Source organism: Oncorhynchus nerka, linkage group LG20, assembly GCF_034236695.1.
Source record: "Oncorhynchus nerka isolate Pitt River linkage group LG20, Oner_Uvic_2.0, whole genome shotgun sequence".
NCBI lineage: Eukaryota > Metazoa > Chordata > Actinopteri > Salmoniformes > Salmonidae > Oncorhynchus > Oncorhynchus nerka.
The window spans coordinates 78,350,175-78,365,147 of record NC_088415.1 but is presented as its reverse complement, the minus strand read 5'-3'; the positions used below and the strand labels follow the sequence as shown (position 1 = coordinate 78,365,147).

Here is a 14,973-nt window from a genome sequence, read left to right as displayed (position 1 = left end):
GAATATAGGGAGTATAATATAAAGTGAGGGAGATTGAGACACAAACAGATGGACAGAGACTCACTCGTGGTGCCCCATACCAAGCTCAGGGAGGTAGGGTAGTTTCTTGATCCTGATGATAGAGTCATACAGCGAGGGCTGGAGGGACTGGGCTACGGCGTTGGCCAGGATCACCGCTATCATCACCGGCAGGATGTGGCTGATCTGACCCGTCAGCTCAAACACGATGACTGCCGTCGACACTGTGTGAGTCACAGCCCCCGACAACGCTGCCGCACCTGGGGAGGAGGGATACAGAGAGTCTGGATGATAATGATGAAGATGAATATGGATTTTATCGTCTAATGTGGTGGAAAGCGACATTTATCTTTTTGCTTTCCACAGCCTCCCTAGACATACAGTGTCTTCGGAAAGTTCAGACCCCTTGACATTTTCCACATTTTGTAATGTTATAGCCTTATTCTAAAATTGATTAAATAGTTTTCCCCCCTCATCAATCTATACACAATACCCCATAATGACAAAGCAAAAATAGTTTTGAAATTTTTGCACATTTATAGGCAAATAAAAAAACTATTTCACATTTAAGTAAGTATTCAGACCCTTTACTCAGTACTTTGTTGAAGCACCTTTGGCAGTGATTGAGTCTTCTTGGGTATGACGCTACAAGCTTGGCACCCCTGTATTTGGAGATTTCCTTCCATTTTTCTCTGCAGATCCTCTCAAGCTCTTTCAGGTTGGAGGGCTAGTGTTGCTGCACAGCTATTTTCAGGTCTCTCCAGAGATGTTCGATCGGGTTCATGTCCGGGCTCTGACTGGGCCACTCCAGGACATTCAGAGACTTGTCCCGAAGCCACTCCTGCATTGTCATGGCTATGTGCCTAGGGTCGTTGTCCTGTCTGAGGTCCTGAGCACTCTGGATCAGGTTTTAATCAAGGATCTCTCTGTACTTTGCTCAGTTCATCTTTGCCTCGATCCTGACTAGTCTCCCAGTCCCTGCCGCTGAAAAACACCCCATAGCGTAATGCTGGCACCACCATGCTTCACCGCAGGGATGGTGCCAGGTTTCCTCCAGATGTGACACTTGGCATTCAGGCCAAAAAGTTCAATCTTGGTTTCATCAGACCAGAGAATCTTGTTTCTCATGGTCTGAGAGTCTTTAGGTGCCTTTTGGCAAACTCCAACCAGGCTGTCATGTGCCTTTTACTGAGGAGTGGCTTCCGTCTTGCCACTCTACCATAAAGGACTGATAGGTGGAGTGCTGCAGAGATGGTTGTCCTTTTGGAAGTTTCTCCCATCGCCATAGAGGAACTCTAGAGTTCTGTCAGAGTGACCATCGGGTTCTTGGTCACCTCCTTGATCAAGGCCATTCTCCCGATTGCTCAGTTTGGCCGGGCGGCCAGCTCTAGGAAGAGCCTTGGTGGTTCCAAACTTCTTCCATTTAAGAAATGTTTTGGTACCCCTCCCCAGATCCGTGCCTCGATGCAATCCTGTGTTTTCAACTGATTAAATAAAAATAAATCTTCAGCAATCTATACAAACGACCCCATAATGACAAAAAGAAAACATGTTTTTATACATCTTTTGCAAATGTATTAAAAAAATAAACAGAAATACCTTATTTACATAAGTATTAAGACCCTTTGCGATGAGATTTGAAATTGAGCTGCATCCTGTTCCCATTTTTGTATTTTATTGATTTAACCAGGTAGGCCCAGTTGAGAACATGTTCTCATTTACAACTGCGACCTGGCCAAGGTAAAGCAAAGCAGTGCGACAAAAACAACACATAAACAAACGTACAGTCAATAACACAAAATAAAAGAAAAATAGTAACATCTATGTACAGTGCGTGCAAATGTAGAAGATTAGGGAGGTAGGCAATAAATAAGCTATAGGAGGCGAAATAATTACAATTTAGCATAATACTGGAGTGATAGATGTGCAGGTAGAGATACTGGGGTGCAAGAGGGTAAGTAATAATATGGGGATGAGGTAGTTGGGAATGCTATTTACAGATTGGCTGTGTACAGGAACAGTGATCGGTAAGCTGCTCTGACAGCTGATGCTTAAAGTTACAGAGGGAGATATAAGATTTTTGCAATTTGTTCCAGCCATTGGCAGCAGAGAACTGGAAGGAAAGGCGGCCAAAGGAATGGTTGGCTTTGGGGATGACCAGTGCAATATACCTGCTGGAGTGCGTGCTACGGATGGGTGTTGCTATGGTGACCAGTGAGCTGAGATAAGGCGGGGCTTTACCTAGCAAAGACTTATAGATGACCTGGAGCCAATGGGTTTGGCGACGGATATGTAGTGAGGGCCAGCCAACGAGAGCATACAGGTCGCAGTGGTGGGTAGTATATGGGGCTTTGGTGATCAAACGGATGGCACTGTGATAGACTACATCCAGTTTGCTGAGTAGAGTGTTGGAGGCTATTTTGTAAATGACATTGCTGAAGTCAAGGATCGGTAGGATAGTCAGTTTTACGGGGGTTTATTTGGCAGCATGAGTGAAGGAGGTTTTGTTGTGAAATAGGAAGCAGATTCTACATTTAATTTCGGATTGGAGATGCTTAATGTGAGTCTGGAAGGAGAGTTTTACAGTCTAACCAGACACCTAGGTATTTGTAGTTGTCCACATTATATAGGTCAGAACCGTCCAGAACAGTGATGCTAGTCGGGCGGGAGGGTGCGGGCAGAAATCGGTTGAAGAGCATGCACTTAGTTTTACTAGCATTTAAAAGAAGTTGGAGGCCACGGAAGGAGTGTTGTATGGCGTTGAAGCTTGTTTTGATGTTTGTTAGCACAGTGTTCAAAGAAGGGCCAGATGTATACAGAAGGGTGTCGTCTGCGTAGAGGTGGATCAGAGAATCACCAGCAGCAAGAGCGACATCATTGATAAATTCAGAGAAGAGAGTCGGCCCGAGAATTGAACCCTGTGGCACCCTCATAGAGACTGCCAGAGGTCGGGACAACAGGCCCTCCGATTTGACACACTGAACTCTTTCTGAGAAGTAGTTGGTGAACCAAGCGAGGCAGTCATTTGAGTCTGAGTCTGCCCATAAGAATGCGGTGATTGAGTCGAAAGCCTTGGCCAGGTTGATGAAGACGGCTGCACAGTACTGTCTTTTATTGATGGCTGGTATGATATCGTTTCTGACCTTGAGCGTTGCTGAGGTGCACCCATGACCAGCTCGGAAACCAGATTGCATAGTGGAGAATGTACGGTGGGATTCGAAATGGTCGGTGATCTGTTTATTAACTTGGCTTTAGAAGATTTTAGAAAGACAGTGCAGGATGGATTTAGGTCTATAACAGTTTGGGTCTAGAGTGCCTCCCCCTTTGAAGAGCTATCCAATCTTTGGGGATCTCAGACGATACGAAAGAGAGGTTGAATAGGCTAGTAATTATTTTTCCAATTTTCGCCTAAAATGACATACCCAAATCTAACTGCCTGTAGCTCAAGGATTTTCATATTCTTGGTACCATTTGAAAAGAACTGTAGGTGGTGGGTCTTAAAGACACTCCCCATTATTGAGTTGGGGGACCTTAAGATTCATATGTTTTGCTGTAGGCCTTATAATAAGCTACTGTTGCTATGTGTCTAAACTCTGCCACTATACGTTGCACAAGCTATCTATATTAGTCTTTGTGGTTAAGCCCTGGCTGTTGTGAGAGTGTGCTTGCAGTCTAGGTTTGAGTCCGACCGAAACTAGATAAAGAGACAGAACCACTGTCTGGTTTTGACATTTTGATCTTGTGTGACAGTGGACAATGCTAATAAATTCAGAGAAGCTACTGTACTAGGTTGCCTTATAAGGTAAGCTCAACTTATTGGTACACACCTACATTGACGTAGGTGATCATATCACTAGGGAGTGATCACATGTATAAAATCAGTTGTGCCCTTAGGTGGGGAACAAACTTACTCGGAAACATGCATGCTATGTTCCCGTTGTCAACTTCTGTCTGCAATTGCATAAATATGCAGTTTTTCGCAGTAATAGCTACTTCTGTCTGCAATTGCATAAATATGCAGTTTTTCGCAGTAATAGCTACTGTAAATTGGACAGTGCAGTTATATTAACAAGAATTGAAGCTTTCAGCCGATATAAGACTCTTATATGTACCGACATTTGTTGTTTCTCTAGAATCAGCAATTGTGACAAGGAGCTGCAGGATTTAGAACGGTCCCGTTGACGGGACGCCTATCCCTCAGATGTTTTCATGTGTATTTGTTATCTTCACTGTTCTAAACAACACAACAAATGAAAACACAAGCTAGTGATTTGTGAATTCAATAGTCACATTTAGCCAACAAGTATTTCAGGTCAAATGTTTAATGAATTGTTCAAGGTCATGTACCGCTCATGGCCCACTAAACAAGAAAATCAATGAGGACCACATTTGTTTTTATTACACCCCAAAACCTGCTGACTTCAGAGAACAGAGAGCCAAGATGGAGCCTATGGAGAAGCTCAGTTTCACGTTTGGTTTCAGTGATAAGCAGACACGTTAGAGCCATAATGGAGCCTAAAGGTTAAGAAAAGGCATTATTTTTAATGCAACTGGTGAAGTGTGATACGGAGACACCCATTACTCACCCACAACAGCATAGCCACCAGGCACTATGGGATAGACACTGCCATCGGCATGGATGCCATCAGGGAACATGACTGCCATGGTCTCGCCTACCAGACGCCCAAATGCTGCACCTGCACATCACACAAATATATTGTTTGTAAACATGCAGGTGTTTTTACAAGTTCTCACACACAGCAAGTTACTTACCAATGAGGAAAACTGGCATGAAGGCCCCACATGGTACAGGCATGGTGGTAGCTACTGCAGACATCCAGAACTAGAGAGAAAGAAAGTCAGAAGTGTACAAGAGGAAACTGAAAATAAACACAGAATAGAGGCATAGTATCCTAATTTTCACACCAACACAATCACAAACAAATCTGACTCGCTTCTACCAAACCCACACACAAAAACTCTCTCTAGTTTAAAACACACACGTACCTTCATCACAATGAAGAAGATGAGAGTGATGAAGACATTGACCTGGGGGTGTTTCCAGGCGTGGGAGTGGCTGATGTAGTCAAACTCCTCGGCAACACCCTGGCGAGACCACGTGCGGTTGTCCAACAACGCCACCAGTGACTCATGCTGCGTCAGCTGAGGAGACAAGGACAGACAACTGTTAGGATTGGCATATACTGGATCAATCTCAATAGCTTAAATTGGCTTCCTTTCCTTATCTCCTTCCCTTCACTGATCGAAGAGGATAGGTGAAGACCACACAGGACACGTCCTTTCACAGAGAAAATGAAGTAGCCTCCACGAGGAGAAGAGGCTGCTTTAGACAATTGAGATGCATCCCTGTTCCAATACTTTGAAAGGTGTATCATACATTGTTGTTAACAGGCACAGATATTTAAAAAATGGAACTACTGACCTGTCCAGCCATGAACTGTCCAAACCCAGGGGGAAGGTAAGGGTTGAGATGACCAAGGTGACCATGGCAGGAAACACCAGACGTCTGACAGGGAGAGAGGAGCTGTGGGTTCATTAATGTTTGTGTGTGGCCAGCTCTAGCCTTTTCAGTGGCCCCAAGCAATTTTTTTTTTACTGGATGCCCCCCTAGTGGTCAAGGGCCTGTCATGTCCCACTGCCAAAAAGTGTCCCCCCCCCAGCTAACGTTAGCTAAAATAGTTTTATTTAGCTAACGTTAGCTAGCTACTGTAACTATTATTGTAGCTTTCTGTTTGTATGTAGCTTGCACTTCAATGGTATCCCACTGAGATTTTCTTGTATATTTCCAACCAGGCGAAGTACTATGAAGGCACCACTGATCCCGACAAGAGGCGCAACATTCAGAGAAATTCACAATTCAGGGTAACGTTAAGCAGTTAACTTCTATTAGATAACTGGACGGATTTAACTATGTACAACGATTTTTCAACAACCATTTTCCATACAGGGAAAGGGAGATACCTAGTCAGTTGTCCAACTGAATGTATTCAACTGAAATGTGTCTTCTGCATTTAACCCAACCCCTCTGAATCAGAGAGGTGTGGGTGGCTGCCATAATCGACATCCACATCTTTGGCGCCAGGGGAACAATGGGTTAACTGCCTTACTCAGGGGCAGAACGACAGATTCTTAGCTTGTCAGCTCAGGGATTCGATCCAGCAACCTTGCGGTTACAGGCCCAACACTCTAAATAGGCTATCCACATGTTGCTAGTTATGATACCGATCAAGGAGGTGGACTGGCGATGCCACCTCCAAGGTAATGATGGACATCTTCAACACCCACGGTTCTCCTGAGGTCATCTTGTGGGACCGAGGTCATGAATGCTGGAACAAGGTGCGGATGTTATATTCTGTCACCAGTGTTTTATTTGGATTTTTTACAATTTGTTTGTTTTTCCATGGTACATGGTTTGGTGAATGGACCAACCAGACCCTCAAGACTGCTATGGATAAGTCCCTTGATTGGTACCAGGAAGAGTGGGAGAACAACCTGAAGGTAATTCTCTTTGCACACAACAGCAGCATCCAGGCAGAGTATGGACGGGAGCCACAGCTGTTGACTGGGATAAACAATGCAATTGTATATAATGTACAAGCACTGCATATACGGTCTTTCAAATGTGTAATCGACTTAGTGTTTGTCTATTGCTATTTTTGTATAACGTCCTTTCAGATCACCACACCTGATGTGGTGGAAGTTGTCGAACCAGATCAGAACGCCTTTGAGGATCACATTCAGGCACGGACTGAGAAGGATGTGGAGTTTTTTTTGACGAGGTAAAAATTATTGTCCACTGTTAACTTTTTTTCTGGCCCTCCAAGAGATATGTAAGAAATGTATTTGTAATATGAAATATAATTTCACTTATTCTTCTTAATCAAGGTGAGACTGAACATGGACAAGGTGAAGGAGAAACAGGAGAGCTACCGGAGCAGAATCAAGAAGGGCACCAAGCGCTACGACATGTGAGCGAATGACTTGGTTTGGAAGAAGGACCAAAGGAAGGCGAGACCTGGGAAACCTCACTGCTCTTTCACCTCCTAGCCGGGGTCACCATCTATTAAAGTGAATATAACAAATCTCAGATAACTATTTGTATTTGCACATAAAATAACCTGAAGCTTGTTTTAGTTTCCCTAACACTGATATTTTTCTCATTATCTTCTGGTTACCTCGGGGGAAGCCAACAACTTATCCAGTTGGACGGTCGACCACTGACGCCCTACACTTCGCTGAAGTCCAATAGACAAAGTCTGTTAAGTTTGGTTGACATTAGAGAAAGCAAGAAAGGGTAGTTATGCCGAGTTTATAAAAATGTATCTCTTCATTTTCTCTCCAAATGCCTTTAGGACCATCGACCGTCCGAGCCCCCCAGGAGGTATCCCATCCACCAGAACCAGTGAGTTCGGATCAGTCTGATTCTTTGAGCTCTGAGTCAGAGTGGGGACCAGCTTGAGGTAGGCTATACCTTCCAAGTGTTGAAAAGTACATATCTCCCATTTATAACACTGCACTAATTCATCACATTTTTGCACAGTAAAGTGTAACTTTACTGTTTACATCTTTGTCTCCTACCCTGTTCCCTTTATTCTGCTCCTGTTCTCCAGGGCCTAGGGGTTCTGCCCAACACCCAGACGTGGAGCCACCTGATGTCCTCCATTACCAACCACCCTCCAACTTTTCATTACATCAGCTACTGTTATTGTCAAGTTGTCATTATCTGCTAAGAAAGAGCAAGAAAACTATCATACTGGGCACATCATATGTGAGATACACAGATGAACTAAAAACACTAGTACTGCAAACACTCAGAGCAGCAGTGCCTGGACTTTGCAGTCACGTCCCCCTTCCGAAACTGGCTGCCTGTTGAGAACAAGTGACAAGCACAACATTCCCACAGCAACCACCTCCTCAATATCCCCCACACACAGCAACCACCTCCTCAATATCCCACACACAGCAACCACCTCCTCAATATTCCACACACACAGCAACCACCTCCTCAATATCCCACACACACAGCAACCACCTCCTCAATATCCCACACACACAGCAACCACCTCCTCAATATTCCCCACAAACAGCAAACACCTCCTCAATATCCCACACACACAGCAACAACCACCTCCTCAATATCCCACACACACAGCAACAACCACCTCCTCAATATTCCACACACCAGAATTCAGTCATTTAGTCTGATTACCATGTGAGCGTACAAAAACATCTGCAAATAAATTAATAACACAACTGTACCAAAAAAGATCAAAGTTTATGTATTATAATCTTAAATATTGCCAGGTTGGTTTTCATTGTTGTATCCTAGGATCGACAATAGATACATATATTTTCAACCCCAAGGGTGTACTAATGAGCTATGTGAGTTAGAGTTTAAAAAAAATCAAGATAGAGGACTACTGAAATGATATTTCAGTGTAGGGAAGGGCAGGTGAAAATAAAACATGACAGCCAGACAAGCCAGTGTATGAATCAAATGGATTTGCATATGAATGGCGTGGAAATGATCCGACTTCATGATCTGTAAGGTAACTTTAATGCGTCAAGCAGATTACATGTTTTATTTGACATTTCCAAAACGTAGCAACGTTTAAGCATTGGATTTCATGTAATGTTAACAAGGTACCCAAAAGTAGTTAGAAGTAATGTTTTCATTTTATTATCTAAACAACTTGTTTAAACAGCGAAATTGTAATGGAAATCAGCCTTGTTTGCATAGTGATGATGAAAAGAACATAATTTAGGCTGTAATGATATCCAAAATTTTAATCATTTTGCCATCACACCGTTGATATAGCAACGGACGTAGTTTATAGAATCCCATTGTAACGCAGACAGCGAGCTGGCCCTAACTCTTTATACAATGAGGGGAGGAATGAGATAAACCGGGTAGTTTGGGTCTTGGATGCTGATTGGCGGAAACAGCATTCCAGCCATGTGTATATCAGACAATATACCACAGGCATGACGCAAAAATACTTGTTTATTGTTATATTCATGGTAACCGGTTTATAATAGCAATAAGTCACCTCGAGCCGGGCAAGGTGGAACAATCTGCCATTCTGCCCTTGAACAAGGCAGTTAACCCCCACAATAACTGCTCCCTGGGCGCTGATGACATGGACTGATTCAGAGGTGTTGGGTTACATGTGGACACATTTCAGTTGAATTCATTTAGCTGTGCAACTGACTAGGTATCCCCTTTCCCTTTTGGTATATGGCCAATATACCACTGCTAAAGGCTGCTTCCGTATTTTTTTACTGAAGAATGTGTTTGTATCATTATGTTTAGCTTTTTGTGTTTGCTCTTCATGTATTGTGTTATTGATGTGTATATAGTTACACTATACATACTGTAAGTGTTTGACAGGTCATCATTGTAAATAAGAACAAAATATTGTCCAATAAACCACACCTCGGGCCTTACTGCTTAATTATACAATCTGACCATAGATAACAATCTATAAACACATTCATTAGGGCACATCGCTGTGCTTTCCTGTGACTGAATTTCCTATTGACTAAACTCAGACATGACGGGAGAAGATAAGTGGAGCTGAGTTATCACCAGAAGGATCAGGTGAAGACAACAGTGGGTAGAGTCTCTCAGTGAAGGTGCAGTCCGTGAAAGAGTAGATATGAGACCTGGCCTCCACATCGTAAAACCTGACCCTTCTTATAATCTACAAACACGCCCACTTTCTGGGGCTTCTCTCTCATGGTGAGGGGAACTACAAGCTCAGTGCGAGCTCCATACTCATTCCTATTCCTCAGCTCTATAGTCCAGGCTCCAAATTCAGGACTCAGTACATTCATCCCTTTCCTGTTGATGGACTCTCTAGCCACTCCTAAGGCCCACCAAGTCTTCTCCTTCACCTGTACCTCATAGTAGAATTTCCCTGAAGAGAACCCCTCCATTCCTAACACACGGGGATGACAATCAAACCTCTCTGGGTTGTCAGGGAGTTCCTGCTTTATGGCTCCATATCTCACTTCTTTCCGGTCCTCAGACAGGATAAGATAAGGACATGCTGTGTCAGGGTCCTGCGTCACATCCACTGCATCCTCTTCAGCTTGATTTGAGGAAACATCTCCATCTCTTTATTGAGTGTCTCCTCCAGTTGAGACACAGCTCTCCTCACAGTCCCAACACACAGATCGCTGTGAACACCAGACCAGTTCTTGGTAGGTGGAAGGGTGGTATAGAGGGATGTGGAGCTCTGAAGGAGGTGGAGGTGGTCCTTAATATCTGAGAGCTACTCCAGCTCAGTGCTTCTGCTCTTTAGTTCAGTGATTTCTTGCTCCAGCTCTTCAATGAGCCTTTCAGCCTGTCTCTCGGCTGCTTTCTGCTTCTCCTCAACCACCTCAATGAGCTCAGCCTGGTTTCTCTCAATGGAACGAACCAGAGCAGCGAAGACCTGCAAACTGTCTGCTATCTCTCTCTCTGCGTCTCTCTTGCTGAGCTCTACTGCCTGTTCAATCTCCTTAACCTTCTTCAGTCTCTCCTGGATCATCTTCTGAAATGTATCCTTACTTTTCCCCATCTGAGCTTTCCTCTCTCCATACTCTTCCTCTATGGGGACAGTCTTATGAGTCTTGTGGTCTGTCTCGGTGCAGAACTGACACACACATGCTTGGTCTCTCTTACAGAACAGCTCCAGGGGTCTCTCATGCTTCTTACACACCCTGTCTTCCAGGTTCTCCACAGGGTCAATCAGCTTGTGCTTCTTTAAAGACACCACTATCCGATGATGCTCCAGGTGAGCCTCACAATAAGAGGTCAGACACATCAGACAGGACTTCAGGGCCATGTGCTTTGTCTCTGTGCAGATGTCACATGGTACTTCTCCAGATTTGTTGAGGGTTGTGGTTTGGGCTTGTCCTGGGGTGATGAGTGTGACATGAACTGGAGCTAACTCCTTGACTTGAGCAGCCTTCACAGAAGTGAAAGTGTTGAAAAAGGGATCTGGTCTCTTATAAACTGTATTTTTACATGTGGGACACTTGCACACGTCAGTGCTGTCCAAGTATCCTCTGATACAGGCCTTGCAGAAGTTGTGTCCACGGGGAGTGGTGACTGGCTCAGCGAACACATCCAGACAGATAGAACACTGGAGCTGCTCTTCAGGAGGAAGCCATAGCTGAGAACAGACCAAAAAAAACTACATCTGTTTTGGCCCCTCTGAAATAAGTCATTCTTTAAAAAATGTTTTTATTTTTATCATTGAATTGTTTGTCAGTGTGAACAATATAATAATACACTGTTTCATACAGTACCAGTCAAAAGTTTGGACACCTACTCATTCAAGGGTTTTTCTTTTTTACTATTTTCTACATTGTAGAATAATAGTGAAGACATCAAAACTATGAAATAACACATATGGAATCATGTAGTAACCAAAAGTGTTAGTCAAATCAAAACATATTATAGACTCTTCAAAAGTAGCTTGCCCACACTGACAGTGTCACCAGCAAAGCACCCTCACACCTCCTCCTCCATGCTTCACAGTAGGAACCACACATGTGGAGATCATCCCTTCACCTACTCTGCATCTCAACTATATTATGAGAGACCATCTACAGTCTCTAATATATTATCATAATACCTGCTAGATCTACTGTCTCATTTATATTATGACAAACCAGCTACATCTACTGTCTCTATTATGTTATGGCAGACCATCTATTGTCTTTATTATATTAAGACAGACCAGGCTAGATGTGCTGTCTCTATTTTATTATGACAGACCAGCTAGATCTACTGTCTCAATTATATTATGACAGATCAGCTAGATCTACTGTCTCAATTATATTATGACAGATCAGCTAGCTCTACGGTCTCAATTATATTATGACAGATCAGCTAGATCTACTGTCTCAATTATATTATGACAGACCAGCTAGATATATTTTCTTTGTTATATTATGGCAGACCAGCTAGATCTACTATCTAAATTATACTACGAACGACCAGCTAGATTAACTGTCTTTATTATATTATGACAGACCAGCTAGATCTACTGCCTCAATTCAATTATGGCAGACCAGCTAGATCTACTGTCTCAGTTATATTACGAAAGACCAGCTAGATTTACTGTCTGTAGTATATTATGGCAGACCAACTAGATCTACTGTCTCATTTATATTATGACAGACCAGCTACAACTACTGTATTAATTAAATTACAACAGACCAGCTATATCTATTGTCTCTATTACATTATGACAAAACAGCTAGATCTACTGTCTCTATTATATTATGACAGACCAGCTCTATCTACTGTCTTTATCATATTGCAACAGACCAGCTCTATCTACTGTCTCTATTATATTACGACAGACCAACTAGATATACTGTCTCTATTATAACTTGACATACCAGCTAGAGCTACTGTCTCAATTATATTATGACATACCAGCTATATAAACTGTCTCTATTATATTATGGCAGACCAGCTAGATCTACAGTCTCTTTTATATAATATGACAGAATAGCTAAATCTACTGTCTATTATATTACTACAGACCAGCTAGATCTACTGTCTCTATTATATTATGACAGACCAGTTACATCTACTGTCTCTATTATATTATGACAGACCAGCTAGATCTACTGTCTCTATTATATTATGACAGACCAGCTAGATCTACTGTCTCTATTATATTATGACAGACCAGCTACATCTACTGTCTCTATTATATTATGACAGACCAGCTAGTTCTAGTCTCTATTATATTATGTCAGATCAGCTAAATCTACTGTCTCAATTATATTACGAAAGTCAGGTAGATTTACTGTCTCTAGTATATGTGACAGACCAGCTAGATTTACTGTCTCTATTATATTATGACAGACCATCTACAGTCTCTAATATATTATGATAGACTTGTGAGATATACTGTCTGATTTATATTATGACAGACCAGCTATATCTACTGCCTCAATTATATTACGGCAGACCAGCTAGATCTCCCGTCTCAACTATATTATGGCAGACCAGCTAGATCTACTCTCTCAATTATACTACGAAAGACCAGGTAGATTTACTGTCTCTATTATATTATGACAGACCAGCTAGATCTACTGCCTATTTTATATTATAATAGACCTGCTAGATCTACTGCCTCAATTATATTATGACAGACCAGCTAGATCTAATCTCTATTATATTATGACAGACCAGCTCTATCTACTGTCTTTATCATATTGCAACAGACCAGCTCTATCTACTGTCTCTATTATATTACGACAGACCAACTAGATATACTGTCTCTATTATAACTTGACATACCAGCTAGAGCTACTGTCTCAATTATATTATGACATACCAGCTATATAAACTGTCTATTATATTATGGCAGACCAGCTAGATCTAGTCTCTTTTATATAATATGACAGAACAGCTAAATCTACTGTCTATTATATTACTACAGACCAGCTAGATCTACTGTCTCTATTATATTATGACAGACCAGCTACATCTACTGTCTCAATTATTTTATGACAGACCAGCTACATCTACTGTCTCTATTATATTATGACAGACCAGCTAGTTCTACAGTCTCTATTATATTATGTCAGATCAGCTACATCTACTGTCTCAATTATATTATGACAGACTAGCTAGAGCTAATGTCTCTACTATATTATGACCGACCAGCTAAATCTACTGTCTCAATTATATTATGGCAGACCATCTAGATTTACGGTCTCTAGTATATTATGACAGACCCGCTAGATTTACGGTCTCTAGTATATTATGACAGACCCGCTAGATGTACTGTCTCTAGTATATTATGACAGACCCGCTAGATTTACTGTCTCTATTATATTATGACAGACCAGCTACATCTACAGTCTTTATTATATTACGACAGACCAGCTAGATCTACTGTCTCTATTATTTTACAAGAGACCAGTTAGATCTACTGTCTCTACTTTTTTTTACGACAGACCAACTACATCTACAGTCTCTAATATATTATGATAGACCTGCCAGATCTGTTTAATTTATATTATGACAGACCAGCTATATCTACTGCCTCAATTATATTATGACAGACCAGCTACATCTACTGTCTCTATATGTTATGGCAGACCAGCTAGATCTACTGTCTCAATTATGTTACAAAAGAACAGCTAGATTTACTGTCTCTAGTATATTATGGCAGACCAACTAGATCTACTGCCTTCATGGTCAAATTTCTGCAAAGAAACCACTGCTGAAGGACACCAATCAGGAGAAAAAACTTGATTGGGCCAAGAAGCACAAGCAATGGACATTGGACCAGTGTAAATCTGTCCTTTGGTCTGATGAGTCCAAACTTGAGATTTTTGGTTACAACCGATGTCTTTTTGAGATTTTTTATTTAACTAGGCAAGTCAGTTAACCACTAGGCTACCCTGCCGCCCCAGCGTAGCCCAGTGGTTAGCGTTGGACTAGTAACCGAAAGGTTGCAAGTTCAAATCCCCGAGCTGACAAGGTACAAATCTGTCGTTCTGCCCCTGAACAAGGCAGTTAACCTACTGTTCCTAGGCCGTCATTAAAAATAAGAATTTGTTCTTAACTGACTTGCCTAGCTAAATAAAAAATCTCAAAAAGACACATCGGTTGTAACCAAAAATCTCAAATTTGGACTCATCAGACCAAAGGACAGATTTACACTGGTCTAATGTGCATTGCTCGTGTTTCTTGGCCCTATCAAGTTTCTTCTTGATATGTGTCCTTTAGCAGTGGTTTCTTTGCAGAAATTTGACCATGAAGGCCTGATCCATGCAGTTGATGTTGAGATGTGTCTGTTACTTTAACTCTGTGAAGCATTTATTTGGGCTGCAATCAGAGGTGCAGTTAACTCTAATGAACTTATCCTCTGCAGCAGAGGTAACTCTGGGTCTTCCTGTCCTGTGGCAGTC

The 14,973-nt window shown here is 42.0% G+C and overlaps 1 protein-coding gene and 1 pseudogene across 1 annotated transcript in view; both read right to left on the bottom strand.

Annotated features, from left to right (window-relative positions):
• The window catches only part of LOC115103162 (chloride channel protein 2-like), a 126,852-nt gene that overhangs the window by 16,650 nt on the left and 95,229 nt on the right, over positions 1-14,973 (bottom strand). Inside the window, 6 exon segments of the mRNA XM_065006085.1 lie at positions 65-278; positions 4,605-4,715; positions 4,792-4,861; positions 5,026-5,181; positions 5,462-5,496; positions 5,499-5,563. Coding sequence (XP_064862157.1) covers positions 65-278; positions 4,605-4,715; positions 4,792-4,861; positions 5,026-5,181; positions 5,462-5,496; positions 5,499-5,563 — 651 coding nt within the window.
• On the bottom strand, positions 9,026-11,560 carry LOC115101842 (E3 ubiquitin-protein ligase TRIM39-like; annotated as a pseudogene).